This window comes from Podarcis bocagei (assembly GCF_964188305.1).
Source record: "Podarcis bocagei genome assembly, chromosome: 13".
In the NCBI taxonomy this organism is placed as follows: domain Eukaryota; kingdom Metazoa; phylum Chordata; class Lepidosauria; order Squamata; family Lacertidae; genus Podarcis; species Podarcis bocagei.
Genome location: NC_138138.1, coordinates 17,250,727 through 17,273,503, shown reverse-complemented (window position 1 = coordinate 17,273,503; position 22,777 = coordinate 17,250,727). Strand labels below are relative to the sequence as shown.

At 43.7% G+C, this 22,777-nt stretch overlaps 2 protein-coding genes across 3 annotated transcripts in view; both read right to left on the bottom strand.

Annotated features, from left to right (window-relative positions):
• Nucleotides 1-2,195: 2,195 nt before the first annotated feature.
• Nucleotides 2,196-12,327, bottom strand: KLHL11 (kelch like family member 11). The gene is made up of 2 exons (XM_081166356.1): nucleotides 11,675-12,327; nucleotides 2,196-8,050 (listed from the first exon to the last, which is right to left on the bottom strand). The coding sequence occupies exons 1-2, from the start codon at nucleotides 12,223-12,225 to the stop codon at nucleotides 6,472-6,474; spliced, it is 2,130 nt and encodes a 709-aa protein (XP_081022482.1). The 5' UTR covers nucleotides 12,226-12,327; the 3' UTR covers nucleotides 2,196-6,471.
• Nucleotides 12,328-20,744: 8,417 nt separating this feature from the next.
• The window catches only part of ACLY (ATP citrate lyase), a 58,895-nt gene continuing 56,862 nt past the window's right edge, over nucleotides 20,745-22,777 (bottom strand). For both annotated transcript variants that reach the window (XM_081166146.1, XM_081166147.1), the window contains one exon: nucleotides 20,745-21,612. In XM_081166146.1, the coding sequence (XP_081022272.1) occupies nucleotides 21,518-21,612 (95 nt within the window). In that variant the 3' untranslated portion in view covers nucleotides 20,745-21,517. The remainder of the gene's footprint in view (nucleotides 21,613-22,777) is intronic.

The window sequence follows — 22,777 nt, the reverse complement described above, 5'->3', positions numbered from 1 at the left end:
CCACAAGGTCTGAGGGACAGTGAACTGGCCCCCTGCTGAAAAAGTTTGCTAACCCCTGGATTTAAGGAATGATCCCTCAGCCAAAGTGAAGCACCTGATAGACAGACAGACAGACAGACAGATAGATATTGGCAGGCATTCATTTGTCTCTTCTATTGTAATTTGCAGAGATCTGGTTAACTACAATGACAATTTTTCTTCTTTTTTTGGGACCATACACAGTATCTTTTCTTTGTTTTCTACATGGGTTGTATTTGTTTTTTCTTCTTACTTTACTCTGTGCACTTGTGGTTTTGTAGTTGTTCCCCCCTCCCAATAAAGCATGTAAAATAGCATTTGAAAAGGGATTTTTTATTTTAAGGGCTGCATGGTTCCATTAGGAAACAACCGAGCTTATGATAAAATAAGTGCCTCCTCCCTATCACGTGGAAATCCTTCCCAAAATCCTTAAGGCCAGGAAGTAGGGCAAGAGGAAATGCCGTCTGTGCTGGGATCAGTTTTGCACTGCTTCTAAGGGCCAATGAAAGATGTCCAGGCTGAACAGCGGCGCAACCCAAGACCTGCCTCTGCTCTGTTTATTTCTTCCGAAGGCTGGAAGGTGTTCGAAGTGTACTTAGTCCAAAACAGTGTGTAGTTCGCCCTGGAGGCTGTAGGTGTCGCAGAAGAGCAGGCAAGCTGGCCCCGCCACGTGACACTTCCTCCCTCTGCATAACCACCTTTGCTTGTTCCAAGTGCAGGTCCTGCTCCAGATTCTCCACGTGGACGTCTATGGGGGAAGGTGAAAGGGCCATAGCTCAGTGGAATCTCAGACTCCTGCCCGAGTCTCTTGGAGGATGTCTCAAGCAGGTCACCGAGCAAGATGGGCCAGGGGGCTTGACTCAATTCACTGCCTTTCATTATGAAAACCAAGTAATTCTAGGCCAAGACATCTGAAGGTAGCCCTGTTTAGGCCAGCTTTTAATGTTTAACACGCTATTGTATTTTAATATTTTGTTGGAAGCCACCCAGAGTGGAACCCAGCTGTCAATATAAACATGTTTGTTTGGAGTAAGGTAAAGGGACCCCTGACCAGTCGTGGGTCCAGTCGTGACCGACTCTGGGGTTGCGGCGCTCATCTCGCTTTATTGGCAGAGGGAGCCGGCGTACAGCTTCCGGGTCATGTGGCCAGCATGACTAAGCCGCTTCTGGCGAACCAGAGCAGTGCACAGAAATGCCGTTTACCTTCCCACCGGAGTGGTACCTATTTATCTACTTGCACTTTGACGTGCTTTCGAACCGCTAGGTTGGCAGGAGCGGGGAACAAGCAATGGGAACTCACCCTGTCGCGGGGATTTGAACCGCCGACCTTCTGATCGGCAAGTCCTAGGCTCTGTGGTTTAACCCACAGCGCCACCTGCGTCCCTCAAACCCAGCTGTCAATATAAACATGTTAGTTGGAGTACGTACACCAAATCTGCTAAAACCAGTGCTTTTTGTTCTTATGGGTACTCTCAGAAGAGAATTTCAGACTTTTGCGCTTTTTATAGAAACATTCTAAATGCCTATATGCTTGCCAATACTGGATTTATTGCACCCCAATAGCTTGGAGCTAGACTAATTTTCCATAGGCCTCGTTATGATCAATAGAAACACAGAATTACAGAGTTGGAAGAGACCCCAAGGATCATCTAGTCAAACCCCCTGCAATGCAGGAATATGCAGCTGTCCCATACAGGGATCAAACCTGCCATCTTGGTGTTAGCAGCACCTCGCTCTAACCAACTGAGTTATCATGAAAACTTAAGTTCATTATGACTAACTTCACATTGATTTCAATGAAACCAAAGTGCAACTAATTTAATTGCTGTCCAACCCACAGTAATTTGCTACCATAAGACAGCTTGGACAGGTAGGCTAAGCTTTTGTCAATTTTCTACAGCTACAAGACTGACAAAATGATGAATACTGAACATTCCCAGTCACTATCTTTGATGCAGTCCATTTTAATTCATTCTTCTTGTCCAAGTGACCATAACTGGGATAAAAAAATGGGGACTGAAGACTTTCCTTCATGGCTGAAGAATGCCCCAACCACAAGCTGAATTTGAAAGCAGGAGACAAATGGGATCTAAATTCCCCAGACTGTTGGGGAATACTGTTCTGGAACACATCCATAAACAATTATGAGCAATAACATGAAGCAGTCAGAACAGAAATAGAGAAATAAAATGTTTATTGAGATCAAGTTTAGTGTTACAGAACCGTAGTACAACATATATTGATTTGCAGGTTTAAAAAATAGACTTTAGGGACATAGCTTCAAAAGGACTCTACCCAAAGGGATGGATGTCTGCATTTCATTATATGAAGCTTATGTTACCCAGTTTATTAAGCAGCAGACACAAGGCAAATTGGGGCTGGAATGAGGAAGAAAGAAAAAAACCATGTGTTGTTTTTGAGGTTCACTGATCCATGAGAAATTATTGGGACTACCAACTAACTTTTAGACTTACATTCAACGCCACCTTAACTGGGCTCAGGGGAAGCAAGGAGAAAAATGGCTTCCAACTAGGATAGCTTTGTGGCAAGTGTCCCAGAAATAGGGAGGTGGAACAGACTGATGTGCATACCACCAATTCAGCTTGGCTTCTGTGAGCAGATGTCTCCCTGGAATACTACTATTACTATTATTAAATGATAGGCGCTCATACTAGTAGCACTTCTATGTGGCCTCCTAAAAATGGGCCACTGGTCACACTGCAAATACTGGTATCTTAATTTTTATATGTGAATTCTGCCCTCCTGTGGTTAGAGGCTGCAGCAAGCACAAAGGAGTCATTAGTGGCAATGTTGCAGAGATTACAGAAATAACATTGCATTGACATGACTGTTAACTCTCACTCTGTAAGGGTAAGCCTCACGGAAATACACAGAAACAAGACAGATGTTTAAATCTACTAATGGAAAGACTATGTAACCTACAGACAGTATTACTTCAGTAATAATGTCAGCTCAGGCATCACAGAAAGATCTAGCTGTGTCCACTAGCATCACAAGAAGAAGGCAGTGTGTGAAACATGCATTCAGCCATAGCAGAGAATCAGTACAGCTTAAGGGAGATTGTTTTCCCAAGTCTGACAGCTGGCATGTTTGCCTGTTCTGTAACTCAACTGAAATTTCTTGAGTTCTTTTAATTTGCTGAGAACAAAAGGACCTATCTATGGTGAGTAGCCCTATCGTAGCCAGCGAAGTACACGTCCAATGATTTGGGACTCTCAGTGATGTTTAGAAATGTAGCCTACAGCTATCAGTCTTCACCAACTGGGAGTAATCTGGATGGTCCAACAGGATTTCCCTTTGCCAGGCAACAATAATTATCAACTGCTGTGTTTCATCAAGGAATGACATGACTAAGTAGATAGGACTTTTGCATGCAGCACAAGGGGCTGTGCTATTCAGGGGGGCTAAGAGGCACTCAGAACAACGGAGCAAGTTAGTAGCCTAACATCCAGAGTATACATTAAGAAGTCCCAACATTTAACACTACATGTGGAACAATGGGACTGTTCTCTAGTGTGCTCTTAACTCTCCATGCAAACAGAAATCTCAAAGCAAGACATGTAGACACTTGTATACTAAGTGACTGGCATTCACAAGCAACATCCAAAGTGACATAGGATTTAATTTAAAAAGCAAAGCTTACCAGCCAGACTGAACAACTGCACAGATACAGTACACAGTCAATATGATTATACTCTTTTGTGGTGACTACCAACCATTCTGCACCGCAGGCCAGATAATCTGTCATGAAATCTCAAAACTTGTGTTGCATTTCAGCTAGTGTTTCATTTAACAGACACACATAGGGCCTGTCTACACTACAAGCTTAAACTGCTTAAAGTCTCATTGCTTTTCCCATTCAATCCTGGTGCTGTGAGAAATTTCTAACATACAACATTCAGACCTTGTAAAAATTCCCATTTTTAAAGTTTGTTTTCTATATAGATGCATCCAAAATTTGATGCTAGGCAATGATTCTGTGTATTTCTCTTAATCAGTACCTCTACCAATGGACTGAGCAGGGCTGTTTGAGCCCTGAATTTTCAACAAGCTTTTTGAAGTATCTATCTTCTCCATAAATAATTGGCTGGTCCATACAATATATCTTAAAGCAAGCAAGTGGGCATTACTTAACTCTTAAATGTTTGTGACTTCCTTTGTTTGACAAGGCTGTGTTAGTCTGAACTTGATAACAAGACAGTTATTTAATGAACACAGATTTCTAATCCAAAAAATATATTGTAAAAGGCAATTATTAAGGGTCAAATGCAAGTCAAGAAAACCTGTGCACACCCATGCAGTTTAAAGACTTACCCCACTGTATCAGACATGAGTTATGCTTCTTGCTAAATTGGAAAACAAGAATTGACAGTATTTAAGTCCCTGCTGTTTAACAATACTGTAATCAACTTTCATAACAATCTTGATCAATGCAGATTTCTCACATACTGATTTCTCCTTGTCCCATCTCAATTATCCTGAATTAAGCATCATATAAACCTGGACAAGTTAACAGAGGGGAAACCACCAAAAGACAAAGAAGGGCAGAAACCAGGGGAAATAATATTTGAGTTCCTTTATAGAAACTTGGAAATAGTGACCAATTTTATTCCAAGTATTCCACTTACACAAGAGCCCAGTGACTGCATGACTCAGGTCTTGATCTCACCTGAGTACTTCCCTTTAACTTTACCATCACACCTTAAGCTTCTGTACACATTGACAGTGGAGTGGAGGGGGCACAACTGCCTTATGTCAACAATGATGCCAGAAGTAATTTACTGAAGATAATAGTAGGGGCAGGATAAATACTGCCACTGTAAGTTTGGGTGTCAGGAGAGGGTAGGGGGGAGGGAAGTGATGAGGCCAGAGGAAATCAATGAGAAACCTGCCTTGGATAACTTGGTAAGGTATCAGTAGAAAGTGGTCACATCGATCCCAAAAGGACAAAATTCACAAAGGTAAAATGAAATATTTTGTTGGACCAACTTACGATATTACAGAGTTTCATTAATTATTTACTGTGCAGTTTGCCTGCCTGAGAAATAATTCTGTAATGGTCTAAAGCTTAAGTGTGCCCAATAAGTTGGACCAAGAAGTTACATCTCCAATAAAATTAACAAAATTCTCGAGAAAGCAAACACCTTGCTTTTTTGAGGGACGAAAGCAGCACAGAACTTCCACCAGACTCAAATAATTTTTCTCTGTTTTATTTTCTGCCAAAACACCATTAAGACATTGGTGAGACTTGGACCCTTACTATCAAAATTATAACTGAGGCAACTGTTCCACTCCAACCAGTCTCAAGTACTCAACACAGTCAGAACAAGGAATGGAGCATCATAAAGGCAAATATATTTGATTGTCAAAGGCAGGTTGAGTGTTTTTTTCCTAATCAGACTTACCTGAACACACAGAGTTCATTGAGCTTTCTCCCTGCATTAATGAACCCCCAATTCCTTCAGATTATGAATTTGAACTTGTAGTGCTTATCTTTTTGGTCTTTTCACTCAGTCCTTTAAGGCCACAATCCTGAACCATATACATATTAATTTTATTGAAATCAATGGGGCTACTCCAAAGTAGAAAAGGGCATCACCAAAAATTACAGTGAAACCCTCAAAAGTAAGGACTCTGAAATCTTTTAATATAGGACTGAAAATAATTCAACTATTAGAATATCCGGTTTTCACCACAATCTCTTTGTAAACGCAAATGCTTCTAGATAAATATAACTATAAAATATTTATAAGCATAGGAACGTTTTGAAGTTCTGTGAAAGATTGTGCTTTACTTATAATATATAGGGGTTGGTTTGTTATTAAACTATTGCACATGGCTCCAAGTTTAAGAAAAGCAAGCGCATTCATAGCAATTGCAGTTGTTTTTTTTAAAAAAGAAATAATTTTGCGAAAGCAAATAAAACTAACAGGTTAAAATGCAAATTTTGAAATGGTATGAGATTTATCAGTATTTTAAAGTAAGTAAAAAAATACTTCACACAGCCTGTATAAATGCTTTAAGAGGAGTGAGAGGCCCCAATACACTGGGAAATTCTCCTTCACCCACACCTAAATGGAATAAACTCCAAGGAAAGGGAGGGGAGGGGCTGTGCTGTGACACTGGACATCTGTGAACACATCTACAGATTTCCAGAACAATTATTTTGCTGGGCTCTATATCTGCATCCCATCTGTGGGGGAAACTAAAGGATTGAAGAGCTTGAAAACTATGCCTACCTCCATATTATGGCTAAAATACATCCAAGTTCACATGTGATGCTCACAATCCTGCCAACCTATTTAAAGCCCAGAAAACTAGATCCCCTTCAATAATCCTCAGTGCCTAAACATAACTGCTTAGGTTACAGTTGGAGGACCATGCTGAGCATGGCAAGACAGAAAGGCATTTTTCAAACTCCATTTATTCAAGTTAGCACTCTATCTGTGACCGTGGCATCCTCCGCAAGCTTAAGGAATGACGGTGTATCTCCTGCATCTGCCGGATCCTGTCCTTCTGCCACATTAGGTTTTGCGGCATTGGATATCGCTGGGTACCATGCAATGACCGGAAGGGGATTCTCACATGACAGGCTGTTGCACGACAGCGAGGCTGGGGCATGGGAGGGAGCAACAGCCAGCGCTTCCTCTCAGCACAGTAGCGGTAAGCCTCTTTCCTGTATTGTTTGTCTGTGTCATCACTGTTCTTCCATCCACCTATGATGAACACATCATCTTTGTAATAGCAGACGGCTGCCCCTTCAATACTAAGAACCTCTGGTGGTAAACTTTCCAGAATGTCATCGGACACCTGGCTAGAGATCTTTCTCTTGACTTCCTCATGATCCTGTGGGTAGCTCCTAGGACAACATGAGGCTGTGTGGTAAAAGTTTGTGTTGGCCACAGCCATCTGAAAACAACAATAGTTGTCCAGGAGTGGCAGAGACTCAGAATCCTGCCACTGTCTTGCATCTACATCATATCGGATGATGACAGCTCTTAAGCCTTCCTCACTATCCCCGTCAACCGGGGTTCGGGCAGCCATATACACAAACCTGTCATCTACAGTGACTACTTTGACATCCCGAAGTATCTTTGGTGCAGACTCCAAATTTTGCCACTTGTCTTGATCAGGGTGGTAGACAGCTACATCTTTGAAACCAGGGATAAAATTCCCATGCCCACCAATGCTGTACAGGCTCCCTTTTACCTCGGCAAGGCCAAAAGAATGCTTCCTGGTTATCAGATTGGAAACCTGCTCCCAGACATTTCGATTTGGGTTGTATCTTTCTACAGTTTTGGCAAAGCCAGGCTCCATGGATCCTGCTACATAAACATAGGATTCTGTCACTACAACAGCATGTCCATCGAGATGATTGTGTATGTGAGGTAAATTCACCCATCTATCTTCGTCAATAAAATACCCCACACACTCACTCAAGTAGTCGCCTCCCTCAGACACACCACCAATAACCATGATAACATCCATGTTTTGCCCAAAGCGAGGCAGGCATGTTGCAGAAGTGACTTGTTGGAGGGTGCCTAACTGCAAATTCTCAGCCCTGAGAGCATGGCTTTCTACTGCTTCTGACACAAGATTGAGGCAAGCTTCATCTCTGGATACAAGCCTTTCAGATTTGACATGTCGGGTCAAGTAAGTGGGCTTCATCTGAGAAAGACGGAGAAGTTTAAAGAGTTCCCCAAAGTACTTTTCTCTTTCATCAGGGTTTCTTTGAACCCACTTTAAAACCATCTCAAAGAGAACTTCTTCTGAGTCCACTGTGATTTCTGAATCTGAAAGCCAGTCTCTGATGAGGTGAAATGGCAAAGTGAAAAACTCCTCATCTTGGATGACTTTGTAGAAGTTCCTCCTGATCATGTCAGCAGCTTTCAGTGCCAGTTGATTCAGCGAATACATATGAGCCAAGCTATGGATGGCTACAGAGTTGGAGAGGTTCAGTTTCTTTTTCAGGAATTCCCCACAGAACTCCTTTAAACGCAACAATAAAAACCTGCAAAAGAAATAGACATATATTTTAAATAGCTCAAAGAGAGGAGTGAAGAAACGTCATACTATATAACTAACAACTTGTACCCTGCTTTCCACTTTACAAACACCTAATAGGGGCAGGCGACATTACCCTTTCTACACCTTCATGTAGCTACATTAAAGATGCTTTAACTGTTCAGCTCCACAAAATAGAAAGTCACATAAAACCATGACACAGATGGGACATGATTTATACAGGTGGGGCAGAAACATTTAATAAGAACTCAACAGTCACCTGCATGGTTTCATCTCACCCATCTTGTGCAAAATTCATTGTTCCACTCAGTCTATATACAAGTATATTACCATTATACCCAGTCAGCCCAATGGTCCACCTAGTCCAGTATTGTCTACTCTTTTCCAACTAGAAATGGTTCCCAAGGACTCAAGTACGGATTTTTTTCCTCCAGTCCCGCTTTCCAATATGCTTTGTAAAGATGCACTAGGGACTAAACCTTAGACCTTATATGTATTACAATCATATGCTCCACTACTGAACTGTTGGTCCTTTTCGAGAACTAACTTCCATGATATGGAAAGTCACAATTAACGGACAGCATTAACATTTGGGCAGCTTCTCCCCCTTCAGAAACCCATCCTTCTTACAGATCTTCTCCTTAAATCTTGTGAATTTCAAAAACATTCACCTATAAAAAGTAACCCATTTTAAAATAAAATCCAAATTTAATGCAAACATATATCTTAAAAATAAATTCATGGCCGTTATAAATTTATGAAGAAGAGATTGGATTTGATATCCCGCTTTATCACTATCTGAAGGAGTTTCAAAGCGGCTAACATTCTCCTTTCCCTTCCTCCCCCACAACAAACACTCTGTGAGGTGAGTGGGGCTGAGAGACTTCAGAGAAGTGTGACTGGCCCAAGGTCACCCAGCAGCTGCATGTGGAGGAGCGGAGACGTGAACCAGCTCCCCAGATTACGAATCTACCGCTCTTAACCACTACACCACACTGGCAATCAGAAAGACTGTCTTTGTAGGTAGGTAGGAAGGAAATGACTGGGAAAATATGTCAGTCAGTCATCATACATCACAGAATTTCATGTATTTATATGAAGGTTGGGGTTGGCAGTTTACCCCACTGACCTAGGTGGGTTGTCTTTACTTCAGCTGTATGTACAACTGGCTCAGCACTCACTGCGTTAATATTTTTCTACCTACCAAAGAACATGGTAAGGGAGAGTTTTCATGCATGAGGACAGAAATGACAGTACATGGAGGCGGGGGGGGGGGGTCTTCAACATCAACAAATGAAATACAAAATATATCTATAACCACAAACTATCATGGAGGTGATTCAAATGATACAGTATCCCTCACACATATCTTATCTAAATCTTGCATTACAGTTCCAAGTGTATTCTAATTAATTGTCCGTAGCTGATGGAGACAGTGCGCCAGTGCGTCCGTAGCTGATGGGGACAGAGGGTGGCACTAGGGAGGGAAATGTCGTCACGCCACTCCTTGGTGTGTGGAGTGCCGCAGGGCGCAATTCTCTCCCCAATGCTTTTTAACATCTTTATGCGCCCCCTTGCTCAGATTATCCGGAGCTTTGGGCTGGGCTGTCATCAATATGCTGATGACACTCAGCTCTATCTACTGATGGATGGCCATACCAACTCGGCCCCTTACACACTGACCAGATGCTTGGAAGCTGTGGCTGGATGGTTTCGTGGGAGCCGATTGAAACTAAATCCTTCAAAGACAGAGGTCCTATGGCTAGGTCGGGATAGCATGGGGATGAGGGACCAACTCCCTTCTCTTGCGGGGGCCCAATTAGTGCCATTACCTTCCGTTAAGAGTTTGGGTGTAATCCTTGACGCCTCCCTTTCCATGGAGGCGCAAGTCACAGCAACAGCCAAGGCGACATTTTTCCACCTTCGCCGCATCAAGCAGTTGGTCCCTTACCTTTCCCGCCCCGACCTGGCCACAGTGATCCATGCGACAGTCATCTCCAGGCTTGACTACTGTAACTCGCTCTACGCGGGGCTGCCCTTGAAGCTGTCCCAGAAACTCCAGCGGGTACAGAATGCTGCAGCGAGGCTCCTCACAGGGTCTCTGCCATGGGAGCATATTCATCCAGTGCTTTTCAAGCTGCACTGGCTCCCGGTGGAGTACAGGGTCAGATTTAAGGTGCTGCTTTTGACCTTTAAAGCCCTTCACGGCCTAGGACCCTCGTACCTACGGGACCGCCTCGCCTGGTATGCCCCACGGAGAGCCTCAAGGTCCATAAATAACAACACCCTAGTGGTCCCAGGCCCTAAGGAAGTTAGATTGGCTTCAACCAGAGCCAGGGCCTTTTCAGCACTGGCCCCAACTTGGTGGAACGCTCTGTCTCATGAGACCAGGGCCCTGCAGGATCTGATCTCTTTCCGCAGGGCCTGTAAGACAGAGTTGTTCCGCCTGGCCTTTGGATTGGAGCCAATTTGATTCCCTCCGCCCCCTTTTTCTTTTTTCTTTTCCTTCTCCTGCAATGAGGCTCCATTTTAATATTTTAATGTTCCATTATTTTAATGTTGTATTTTATTTTTGTTTTTAAGTTGTAATCACTCATCTTGTTTTTATTATTGCTTGTAAGCCGCTCTGAGCCCGGCCTTGGCTGGGGAGGGCGGGGTATAAATAAAGAATTATTATTATTATTATTATTCTGGCCACTTCTGATAATGCCTCAAATTCTCTAGTGTCCATTGCATATAAAGTCCCAACCCACAGTGCTAACATCCTGAGGCTGTGCTTTTCCTTTTTTGAGTATGCGGACAAACTTTTTCTGATATTGCTATATACCATACGCTTTCTGCTATATACCGTATGTTTCCATACCAAGACACATTATCCAGATTTCTCCCAACATTGTACTATTGTTCTTCTAGTAGGTGGCACCAAAAATGTGCTATCAAATCCTTATAACTTATCCTCTTATTAGATGCTATAAATATTGATAAAATAAACAACTCTGGAATATATTACTATGATTCTATCGAATTTGTTGAGTTGCATTATCTTGACCAGGGCAACCCAAAACAGACAACCTTCCAATTAATACCTTAAAACCAAGAGGGGGGGGGGGGAAATACATCTCACCCACTTCTAAAAGGCTACGGATAATTAAAGGCCAACGGTCTGGGAGAAGAGGAATGCATTTGCATGTCTATCTATGCTGTTGGAATTTTTATCATTTCGGCATTCCACTATGGTCCAAAACTTTTCAAAGTATGGGCATGTCAATCATATACGTCAGCATGTCCCTTTTACTATGGGTGGGGCAATTAAGATGACAAAAAAACAACCCTGATAAATATACAGTTCTTGTGCTTAATGTGCGACACAGCATACTCCCAATACATCTTGACGAGCCAGCAATCGCAAACTTTTCTTTTAAAAAAATAAACAGTGCACTGAATGTATTTTCCCCACCCCCCAAAATAGTAAAATAATAATAATATTTAAAGAACTGTATCATTCGACGTTAAACGAAGCTTCCGCTGTTTCTGATCACTGCCACTAACCCGCCAAGCAGCCGCGCTCCTCTTGAACCCATGACCCCCCAACCCCGGCCACCCGCCTCACCTGTCGGCCAGCTCCAGGACCTCGTGGACGTTGCCGGGGCTGACGCGGACGCGGCCCGTGTACATGAAGCCGATGACGGCCTCCACCGTCTCCGGGTCCGGCCCGGCCTCGGAGCTCCATCTGCGCAGCTCCACGCGGCCCGACCGGGACTCGGCGAAGTCCCCCGAGAGGAGAGGGGCGAAGTATTCGGTGGCGGCCGCGAGGACCGAGCGGTGGGCGCGGAACTCCCGAGCGGGCGGTTCGGCGCTGGGGAAGGCGGCTCCGAGGCCGGCGCCCTTCTCCCTCCGCCCCTCCGCCGCCGCCTCCTGCTCCGCGCCGCCGTTACTGCCGCCGGTGAAAGCCAACGTGACGTCACAGAAGAGGCCCAACTGCCGCTGCTCGTTCTGCCGCCAGGCCAGCTCGGAGCAGTGAGCCACGCACGAAAACACCTCCGAGTCGCTCTCCGCGTCCGGGCCGCCCTCCGCTTCCTGGGAGAGGGCGCCGCTCTCTGGGACGCCGCCGTGGCCGCCGCCGCCGCCATCCAAGTCCCCTCCGCCTCCAGCCGCCGCCATCTTGAGCGCTCTCTCCTCTCCCTGAGCCCGGCTCTAGCTGGTTCTCTTCCTCTTCTGAGGCGGCGTCTCCCGCGTGACCATAGAGATGCAGGGCAGAGCGGCGGAAGAAACAAGGAGCGGGCGTCCGACCGCTGACGGCCTCCGCGCGCGCCCTGCGTCGTTTCCGAAACATAGACTTACGAACGGGGATAGACGGATAAGCTCATCGTGTGACGGCGGGGTTTCTCTGTGTCCTGCCCTGTCGCCGTCTCTTCCCACGCGGTGGAAAGCTGCTCATAGGAAAGGGCAGAGGGTGGGTAACCAGTGGTCCTCCAGTTGTTGCTGGCTTCCAGCTCCCACCGTGGCAAATGGTTGTAATCAGCGCTCCCCCCCCCCTAGGAAAAAAGATCCCGGTACTCTGGTCCCTTGCATTGCAGCGGGTTGGACTGGATGACCTTTGGGGATCCCATGATTATTGCAACTCCGATGTGTTTGTTTTTTTGACTATCAGTTCTTTATTGATTTAAAGATTTGCATGTCTATACAAACATGTACTATCTCTTAACAGGTTAAAAAAGAAAATTATATAAAATAGAAAATTTATAAAGAAAAAAGAAGTTACAAAAGAAGTAACAAAAATAAGAAACAAAGAAATCAAATTTAAAAAGAGAGAGAGAGAAAGCTATTTACATAGTAAAAGTACTCATCCGCACAGTCCTTCCCATCCTACTTATTATACTGTTTGATATAACATTCTTTTTTACACAGGTTTACATTGTATATTTCTTTCTGCTTCGTATACATTCCTTTGATCTGTTTCTTTACAAATATCACTCAATTTCTGCTAATATGGAGTTATTTGTACAATAAAGTTTTACATAATTCTTAAATATTATCCATTCTCTAAAGGTAAATGTAAAGGGACCCCTGACCATTAGGTCCAGTCATGACCGACTCTGGGGTTGTGGCACTCATCTTGCTTTATTTTCCGAGGGAGCCGGCGTACAGCTTCCGGGTCATGTGGCCAGCATGACTAACCAGAGCAGCGCACGGAAATGCCGTTTACCTTCCCACCGGAGTGGTACCTATTTATCTACTTACACTGGCGTGCTTTCGAACTACTAGGTTGGCAGAAGCTGGGACCGAACAATGGGAGCTCACCCCATCACGGGGATTTGTTGTTGTTTTTTTAAACATAATTTTTATTAACAGGCCAATCCAATCACATTATTTCCAAATCATATTACTTCCAAATTATACAGCCAGATTTTTAAATTTTGTTGGGGGTACCCTTACATCAAGCTCCGAACGAGAATCAAAACATCACTTCTGTTACTGCTTTTATCAAACGATTCTATCCAGCTCTGTCCAGATAGTCTCTTTATTACTTCTTCATCTTCTTGTTGTTATCATGTCTTCCTTTCTTTGCAATCTCTGATAATCTTCGCAAGCAGGTTAGAAACAAACAACATCCGTGTGGATTTTGCACACTCCAAAAGTCATATCTCATAAGGACAGCCGCCATTACTCCCCTTCTTCAAAAATTTATCCTCGGTCCATCCTATTTAATTTTCCCAAGCTTGCCACATATATCACAAAGGGGCTCTGCCAGGCTATCACATTCAATCCATTATTTACATTCCAATGACCCTGGTCCTCCTCCCCTCGTCTTTCTTCGACAAGCCTGTCTTAGCAAGATGCCATTAACAACTGCATCATAGAATTTTCCTTCCGCACTCCATATTTACCAGTCCTCTCTTCAATCAATAATTCACTCCACACAGCTCTTAAATTCTTGCTTGCGATTAGTAAAAGGCGACGATTTGTCTCTCTTGGGGTGGAGGTTTATAAATACTCACATGAGGCAAAGAAAATAAAAGTTTTTCCTCCACCCCCCTCTTTTTTTCGCTCCGCACATACCAGTCTCATAATGGTGGTTCATCGCTTGATTTATTTGTCTCCTCCCGTCGCTCCAAACACAGAGATGCATTAATCAGCAGCCTTATCTCTTGAACTTTGCTTGATGTAAGTGCTTCAGCTTCATTCCAATTATATATTTCCAATTATAATTCCGAGCTGAAGCTAACCAGCACGCGCTGATTGGAATCGGCGTCAGGAAGAGCTGACTTCATCAAGGGCTCGTGTCAAGTGACCGGCACCCCTGACTCTCGGATCCGGGGGTGCATTGTGGACACCGCTGGCAAGGCAGCCCCCCCCCATCTCCTTGGGGGGGTAGGAAGACTGCATACTTCCCATACCAGCCTCTTAATTACCTCGTATGGGTCAGAGAGATGTTATTGTCGGCCATCTTCCAATGCGCCACCTGGCGTGTCGTCGTCCCCCCCCATCACGGGGATTTGAACCGCCGACCTTCTGATCGGCAAGTCCTAGGCTCTGTGGTTTAACTGGAACGTGTCCAGAGGAGGGCAACCAAAATGGTCAAAGGCCTGGAAACGATGCCTTATGAGGAACGGCTAAGGGAGCTGGGCATGTTTAGCCTGGAGAAGAGGAGGTTAAGGGGTGATATGATAGCCATGTTCAAATATATAAAAGGATGTCACATAGAGGAGGGAGAAAGGTTGTTTTCTGCTGCTCCAGAGAAGCGGACACGGAACAATGGATCCAAACTACAAGAAAGAAGATTCCACCTAAACATTAGGAAGAACTTCCTGACAGTAAGAGCTGTTCGACAGTGGAATTTGCTGCCAAGGAGTGTGTCTCCTACTTTGGAGGTCTTTAAGCAGAGGCTTGACAACCATATGTCAGGAGTGCTCTGATGGTGTTTCCTGCTTGGCAGGGGGTTGGACTCGATGGCCCTTGTGGTCTCTTCCAACTCTATGATTCTATGATTAACTCACAGTGCCACCCGTGTCCCTATCCATTCTCTAGTTGTTTTTTGTTTCGATATTCCTCTAAATGATCCCATCAGTTTTGCTAATTGTAGATATTCTAACATGAGTATCTGCCACTCTGTAATCTCTGGGAGGCAACTCCGATTTGAACACAAGAACATAAGCGTTGTCCTGCTGGATCAGGCCAATGCCCCCTCTAGTCTAGCCTCCTGATCTCACAGTGGCTAACCAGTTGCCCCTATGGGGAAAAAACCCTCAAGCAAACCTGAGCAGAAGAGCATTGCAACTCTCCCTTCCTGAGGTTTCCAGCAACTTTTTTTGGAAGTACTGATGCCTCCAGCTGTGGAGACAGAGCATAGTCCTCGTGACTAGTAGCAATTGGTAGCCCTCTTCCTCCTTGAATTTGTCTACCCTTTTAAAGCTGTCCAGGTTGGTGGCAATTGCTGCCTCTTGTGGGAATGACTGCCACAGTTTGACTAGGAACTGCTTGAAGAAGCATTTTCTTTTATATGTCCTGAATCCAATGATCATCACTAGATGCTGTTGTAAATAAAAATTGCTCTTTTCCCTTATGGGGTATCCAAGAGCTCATATAGAGTCCTTACATAGGTTCCCTATTGGTAGGAGAGAATAACAGAGGCCAACCAGAGAATATTGAGAAGCAAAGCAGCTAGTAAGCCTGATCTTTATTGATCTGTTGCAACAGGGTGCTCCCCTCACCCGCAGGAGAGGAGGAACCCAGAAAAATGGCGTGCAAGGCCTTATAAAGATTTTTGAAATTGCCACCCTGTAGATCAAGACCACCCCCAGAAACATCATACATACATCACAGAAGGGGTGCAACCTAAGACCACCCCTCAGATACATCACACCTGCATCACAGAAAAGGCGGTCTAAACAGAAAATTGAATGTTGTTTTTCTCCTGTCATTGTTTATCTCCTGTCTGGCAGGTTACTTGATTGGATTGCCTGGGGAGCCTGGCCAGTCTTTTGTAATGATAAATACTTAGTTCCCGGGCCATGTCACAGGCTCACACCGTATTCATATCTTAAATGTGTCCTTAAGACAGGATTTGTGAGGCAAGAGACAATGGGGAGGTTTCCCACTTTGACCTTGCAGAGAAAACATTTGGTCAGTTTAGGAATCAAAATGGTTCCAGGTCGGTCTTCCTGTGCTGATCTATGTATGTGCTTGGTTGGTACACTTATGAACATTCACATATATCTAAGACTTCAAAATTCCTATCACAATGCCCACTAGGCTCAGTGTTAGGAAAGCGGGAGATAAAAAATTTCTCTATGGATTTTCTCCATGCAACACATAGCGGGGGGGGGGAGCTGTTGTTTTTTAGTTTCCAAATTGTTATGTACTAAACTTGGATCCTAGAACAATAGGCAAGTAGGATCCTAGAATGCAACAACTGATTGGCTTGCAGGAAAAGACCAATCAGGCTCCAGGAGGGAAGCAGAACCAGCCAATCAGACGGGACTCATTGTGTTAAATAATGTATATAAAAGCCTGAGGTTTGGGGGACAATTCCATCACTGTTTTACAAGCTGCAATAAAGAGCATGAAATCACTACAGGACTCTGAGTATACTTAACAAATATTAAAACATTGCTGTTGCACGGCAAATGCAAAAGCGAAAGTAGCCAACCAGAGTCCAGGGGGTCTTCATCACAGTTTGTTAATGTTTAGTAAGACACTTTTGCCACGGACATATTTCGGTTGGGGGGGAAATAGAGGGAGGGGGGAAGAGGGACAATATCAATAAAAAAAGTAAACAAAGGACCTAGTACCCACATGATACTGACATAAACCCCTACACTAGCACCAGGCATTAGCAGGAAAGAACTGTTGTGTCCTCTTTGATCTTTACTGGTGAAAGACAACATCACAGATCAACATTACAAATCAGAGATCTGCCCCCTGTCCACAACTGGTTCACCTCTCATCATCTCCCCCACTGCTTTTTAGTGCTGGTTTCTCAGAGAACAAGTTGATGTACAGGGGATCAGAAAAGCAACTTAGGTGCAAGCAGACGTTGAGTTTCTGTGAGCCAGCACCTCATTCCAGTCTGAAAAGGAATAATTACAGAACAAGGCAGTTATAGGGACTCCACAGCTCACCAAATGAACTCTCCTATTATTTAATTAAAATAGGTCCTGCCTGCGCTTTTTCATAGAACCATAGGCTTGTAGAGTTGGAAGGGAGCATGAGGGGCATCTAGTCCAACCCCTTTAATTGCAGGAATCTTTTGCCCAACGTGGGGCTCGAACCCACAACTCGAAATTTAAGAGTTCCATGCTCTACCCACGGCGCTATCCCAACATCCATCATGACTTTGGGTGGGTGGGATGAAATAAAACAATTTAAAAGCATATCAACGATGTACCAAACGTGTCCGTTTGGTGGACCTGTGAAAAAATCAAAAGCTTCTGCAACACAGTGTACAGTGGTACCTCGGGTTACATACACTTCAGGTTACAGACTCTGCTAACCCAGAAATAGTGCTTCAGCTTAAGAACTTTGCTTCAGGATGAGAACAGAAATTGTGCTCCAGCGGCGTGGCAGCAGCAGGAGGCCCCATTAGCTAAGATCAAGTGTAGTGTAGGTTAAGAACAGTTTCAGGTTAAGTACAGACCTCCGGAACGAATTAAATACTTAACCCAAGGTACCACTGTATGACGAGTTTAAAAAAATGTTTAAGTGTAACTTTATGAAAAATACAACGCATTTCTACTGTTGGACCGCATGTGACTCGGATATTCTGGAGCACGGACTGGACACAGGGAGGCAAACGCCAATTCAGGTTTCAAGCAGGTTTATTTGATTTGCATATGCATAGCAAATGGTGCGGCACAATATGTTCGCAATTTGCACACCCCAATGAGGGTGTGCCCACTTTTTATAGATGATACAAATAATCAGAGAGTGAAACTCTACATTCTTACCCAATCAGACTCTAACATTCCATGTTTCTCCTTTTGAAGGCTTCTTTGTTTGTCTGCCTGCTATGGCCTTGCTCGCCTTTCTATGGCCTTCCTCAGAATTTCTATTTCTGAGGCCCTTCACTACTAGGGATAATGGACACAGGCATAGCAAGAGGAAATCATAAAATATTCCTCTATGCCACAGAAGCAGCAAGTATCCTAATTGCTAAAAACTGGAATAAAGAAACTGTGCCAACAAAAAAGGAATGGCAAGATAAACTGTTAAGAGTACCGTATATTGAACTGGCTAGATTAACAGAGGCAATTATAGATCACACTAGACAAGAGTTTCAAAAAGCATGAGGGAAATGCAGAGAATACTTCACAAAACAGTGCCCTAAAATACATACCTGGACTTGTTTTGATTAATGTCTGCAGGTGACTTTGTGAATATTTAAGTTGTAATTAGAAAAATCTTAATAATTATTCATAAAGGACAGAGTTTATAAGAAGTAAGTAAGGAGGCCAGATACAGGATAAAGGAAGTCTTTTATTTGGTTGTTTGTATTGTTGTATGTTATGTTCACGTTTAATGTGTATTGGGGGGTTGTGTTATGTTGTAAATAAAATTCCAATACAAATTTAAAATAAAAATTTTTAAAAAGCATATCAATGACATCACAGGGGACACATTGTTTCATGCCAGCTTCACAGGGAAAAGCAAAGCATCACAAGGCAACAGGTAGAAGTAGTTATTAGTAGGAAGAGACATGGCAGCTTATATGATAAGCATCCATTGTTTATAAAGGAAGAAGGGATGAGGTGGGTGGTAAATTGCTGTCTTCTGTGAACAATTCCCCCACTCCAAGCATGAAGTACTGGCTGGGGGTTTCTCTCTCTCTCTCTCTCTCTCTCTCTCTCTCTCTCTCTCACACACACACACACACACACACACACACACACTCAACAGAGGATGGAATATTTAACTGAAGAAAGTGGAGGGTGGAAAATGGGTGTAGAAGTAGGAACAGGAAAATATATGACTGTGCTAGATAAAAAGTAAACGGAGCATGTTTGGGGCTGGGCTGTCTTTTAATTGCTTCCCAGGCTGCAGCAAGAATGATTGCAAAATCTCAAGTACAGTCTCAAAATGTCAACATCCGCATAGTTATTAACACAAGAATGAATACCGCTTTACATCCAGGAACCAAATTTTCCTCTAATTATTATGATGGAAAGGCAATGTAAAACTTTTGCTTCGCTACTTTTATAAAAGTGGTTTGGAAAGTCTTCTATACTAGCGCTGCGACTATATCGACAGCAAATTCGTTATGAAATAATGAATCCTTAGGTGGCCAAAATGGCTTTAAAAGAACACCAAGGTGTGCAGAAATAGTAGCATAAAAAAATAATTAGGGGAAACAAATCCTAAACTGAGGGGATTCAAAAAACAGCCCAGTGAGTGTTTGAATACGGGGCATGTTCAGTGGGCAAGGAATCCTGTCTTCACTAATGGAGGCAATGGAAATAAGAGGCTTGGAAGGAAGGAAGGTTGACTGGAACAGTGAATGGGACTCCATTCTAAACTACAACATTCTGTTGCAGTGTTGATTATTCTCTTTGGATGCCAAATCTGCATTATGTTCTTGACAGGAGGGGCAGTCAATCGCACCAAGTTGAGTTGTAGTTACCTCTTTATTAGCAAACAGGATCTACACAGGAGTGCCAGGTCTAAGGAGCACAGCAACTCATCTGTCAGGTCTTGTTCCCATGAGGCAGTTGCCGAGAAAAAGGTCCCTGCCTCCCCACAGTCGCCTGTGTCTCCTCCTCTCCATAGTTCCCCCCCCCCAGCAATCCGGAGACTACGCCTGCATGCCTACCTTTGCTCCTCCCTCTTCCTGCCTCTCCTGGCTCTGGGAGACCAGAGGGGAGCTTGTCACAGCAGGAGTGTTCTCCCTCTGACCACTCATCGTCCTCCAACCACCAATCCTCTGGCCCTGAAGCTTCTTCAGCTGGCTCCTCCCACTATTCCTCTGCATCCAAACACTCTGAGAGTTATGGTTTACAATGTTTAAAATGTCAGCTGGAGTCACCAAGCTTAGTTAATTAGACCTGAACTTGCTCATTGCTCTCTGGAAATAATGGTCCTGCAGTGGAGGCCACAGCAACGCCAACATTCCCAGTCTTTCCTTTAAATAAACAAACAAACACTTCTAACAATGGATAGGACGGCTGCTATTCATTAAGTTATGTTCTCACACTTGAGAAAAACTGTCCCATGTCTTCAAGATCTTCAATAAGGCATTTTTGTTGAAATTTGCAAAATTAATAAAATGAAAATAAATAAAAATGCAAAGCACCAGAACAGATAATTAAAATAACTGTACAGTGGTATCTCGGGTTAAGTACTTAATTCGTTCTGGAGGTCCGTACTTAACCTGAAACTGTTCTTAACCTGAAGCACCACTTTAGCTAATGGGGCCTCCTGCTGCTGCTGCGCCGCCAAAGCACAATTTCTATTCTCATCCTGAAGCAAAGTTCTTAACCTGAAGCACTATTTCTGGGTTAGCGGAGTCTGTAACCTGAAGCGTATGTAACCCGAGGTACCACTGTATATGCTTGAATGTGAGCCAAATTTTACCACTTTGGGGAAAGCATGCAGCTTTGTCACATAAAAGTATTTTCTTCATAGGTAGCTCAAATTTGGGTTTAAGGGGTTCTGCGCCTCCCTTTACAAAATCAAACCAAGACAACTTATTATTGTACTATTTATTTGAGACAGGTTATATGATACAGAGACACAGCACTGAATACTGTTGTGAATATAAGTTAAGGGCCAAGAGATGGTGTATCTTGTAAGTTGACTGACAGGTCAGTCTTTGCAAGAATCGTAGATCTAGGTTTTATTTTATGATAAGTAAAAACATTAGCTGCATAAATACAGAAACTGGAATACTCGCAGATTTCACAGTTTTGAAGAACAGCTTATATCACCAGTTTACATTTTAAAATGACTACACCCGACTTGGAATGGCTTATTAAATCAGCAGTAGTCCCCCCGACTAGAAATACAATCAGACTGTGCAGATGAACACACAGAAGACAAAAAAGGACAAATGTACCACAAAATTATACAGCTTGTGAGGACAACGTTCTTCAAGGGTTTGGTACTTCAGGAGTCATGACTCCCTGGTTCTTCAAGTCTAATGAGGTCATGGATCAAAATAAAAACATTAAAACTTGGTCAGAAAACACTGCGGAAAAGCAGAGGGGAGAAAAATAAAAACACAGAACAAGCAAGACAGTGCAACTGCTTATATATATTAAATACAGCAGGAAATAGCGAAGGGTTTTGGTTTATCTTTTTTTTTAATAGAATCCACTTCTAGGGCTATAAAAATCTGCCTTGTATAGAATTTCAGCCCAGCCAGTCCTCGTTTTCCTATACATCGGCAGCCGGGGCATATAGTACAATCATGCCCATACTGGCCTTCCATAAAGGCAACTCATTTCGCCCCCTGTTGTTGTCACATGGTCATATGTTCCGGCAAAACATAGGAGATGTCGTCCCAAGGGTGACGGTATAAACCTTGCTTCAGCCTCTTCTGGTCCAGGTAATGCCCTGAAATTAACACAGAGGGTTCTTACTGTGTACAATCTTTCAGATTCAATTGAAAGAATGTTTTCTTAAAATAAAATTAAAAAATAACTAAAACAGGAGAAATTAAAATTATTCCCACTCCACAGCACAGTCCCAGTTGCTGCTGAGCAAGAGGTGAAGACCCAAAACACAACTCTACCACTCTTACCGTTGGACAGGTCTGCAACAGCTTCCTGCCACCCCTTTTGTGCAAAGGTGTTTTTTGTTTCAAAGGAACTGTGGGGACGACATAGGTTTTTGCCAGCCCTATGTAGGAGAGGGACCTAGAAGCAGGTGGAAGGCTGTCGCTGCTCTGCAGCTTGGGATGGGCAACTTGGATGGAAGAGGAGACAGGTACAGAACAATCTGACCATCCCCTTGCAGATGGGTCAAGGTTTGCAACGTACAGCCTAGCAAGAATGTGCTTTTGCAGCTCTGCAGCGCAGATGAGCTCAGGTGACATAAAAGCAGCTGGCTGCGGGAGATCCTTATCTCCATACCCCCTGTTAGAATTCCTGCTCCGTGATTGCAGTCATAGGATTGTTGTCTTTCACACGACGGTGTATGTTTTGACTCCACAGAGTGGGAAGTGACGGAGACAGGATGTTTGTATTACTGTGTTCCATGAAGTGGGACTATTGTCCTTTGTTCTTTTTCTCTTTGCTATCTGATGCTAGAGAGAGAGGAAGCCATGTTGCAGTGCTCCGTGTGTGTTTATATGTAAATAAAGTAGACTAGCCAAAATGCTGAGTTGCTGAGGTCTGTCACGTGCATGGTGCACAAACTCTGCGGATCCCTAAGTGTGCCAGTGTCGGTTGGCATTGGTCGCTGTGATGTTCGGACTGAAGAAAGCTTATGAAGCTCCCGAACAATCGACCAGGAGGGAGGGAACATGCCAGTTGGGCATGTGTGTCTGCCAGGGTCCTACTCAAGTGTAGGCTGAACTCCTGACAGGCCCAGGTTGACAGGTGGGTCAAGCCAAGTCTGACACAGTGGTGTCAAGATGACCCGTTTCTGGTCCGTACAGTTAGGAATCAAACTACTGAGGGCAAAAAATGTTTGTGTGCTGCTACCCAAGCACTGATGATCGGATGTTTCTCAGCACTGAGGAAGCCCTATAAGCAATATTTCCCTAGCCCTGACAATG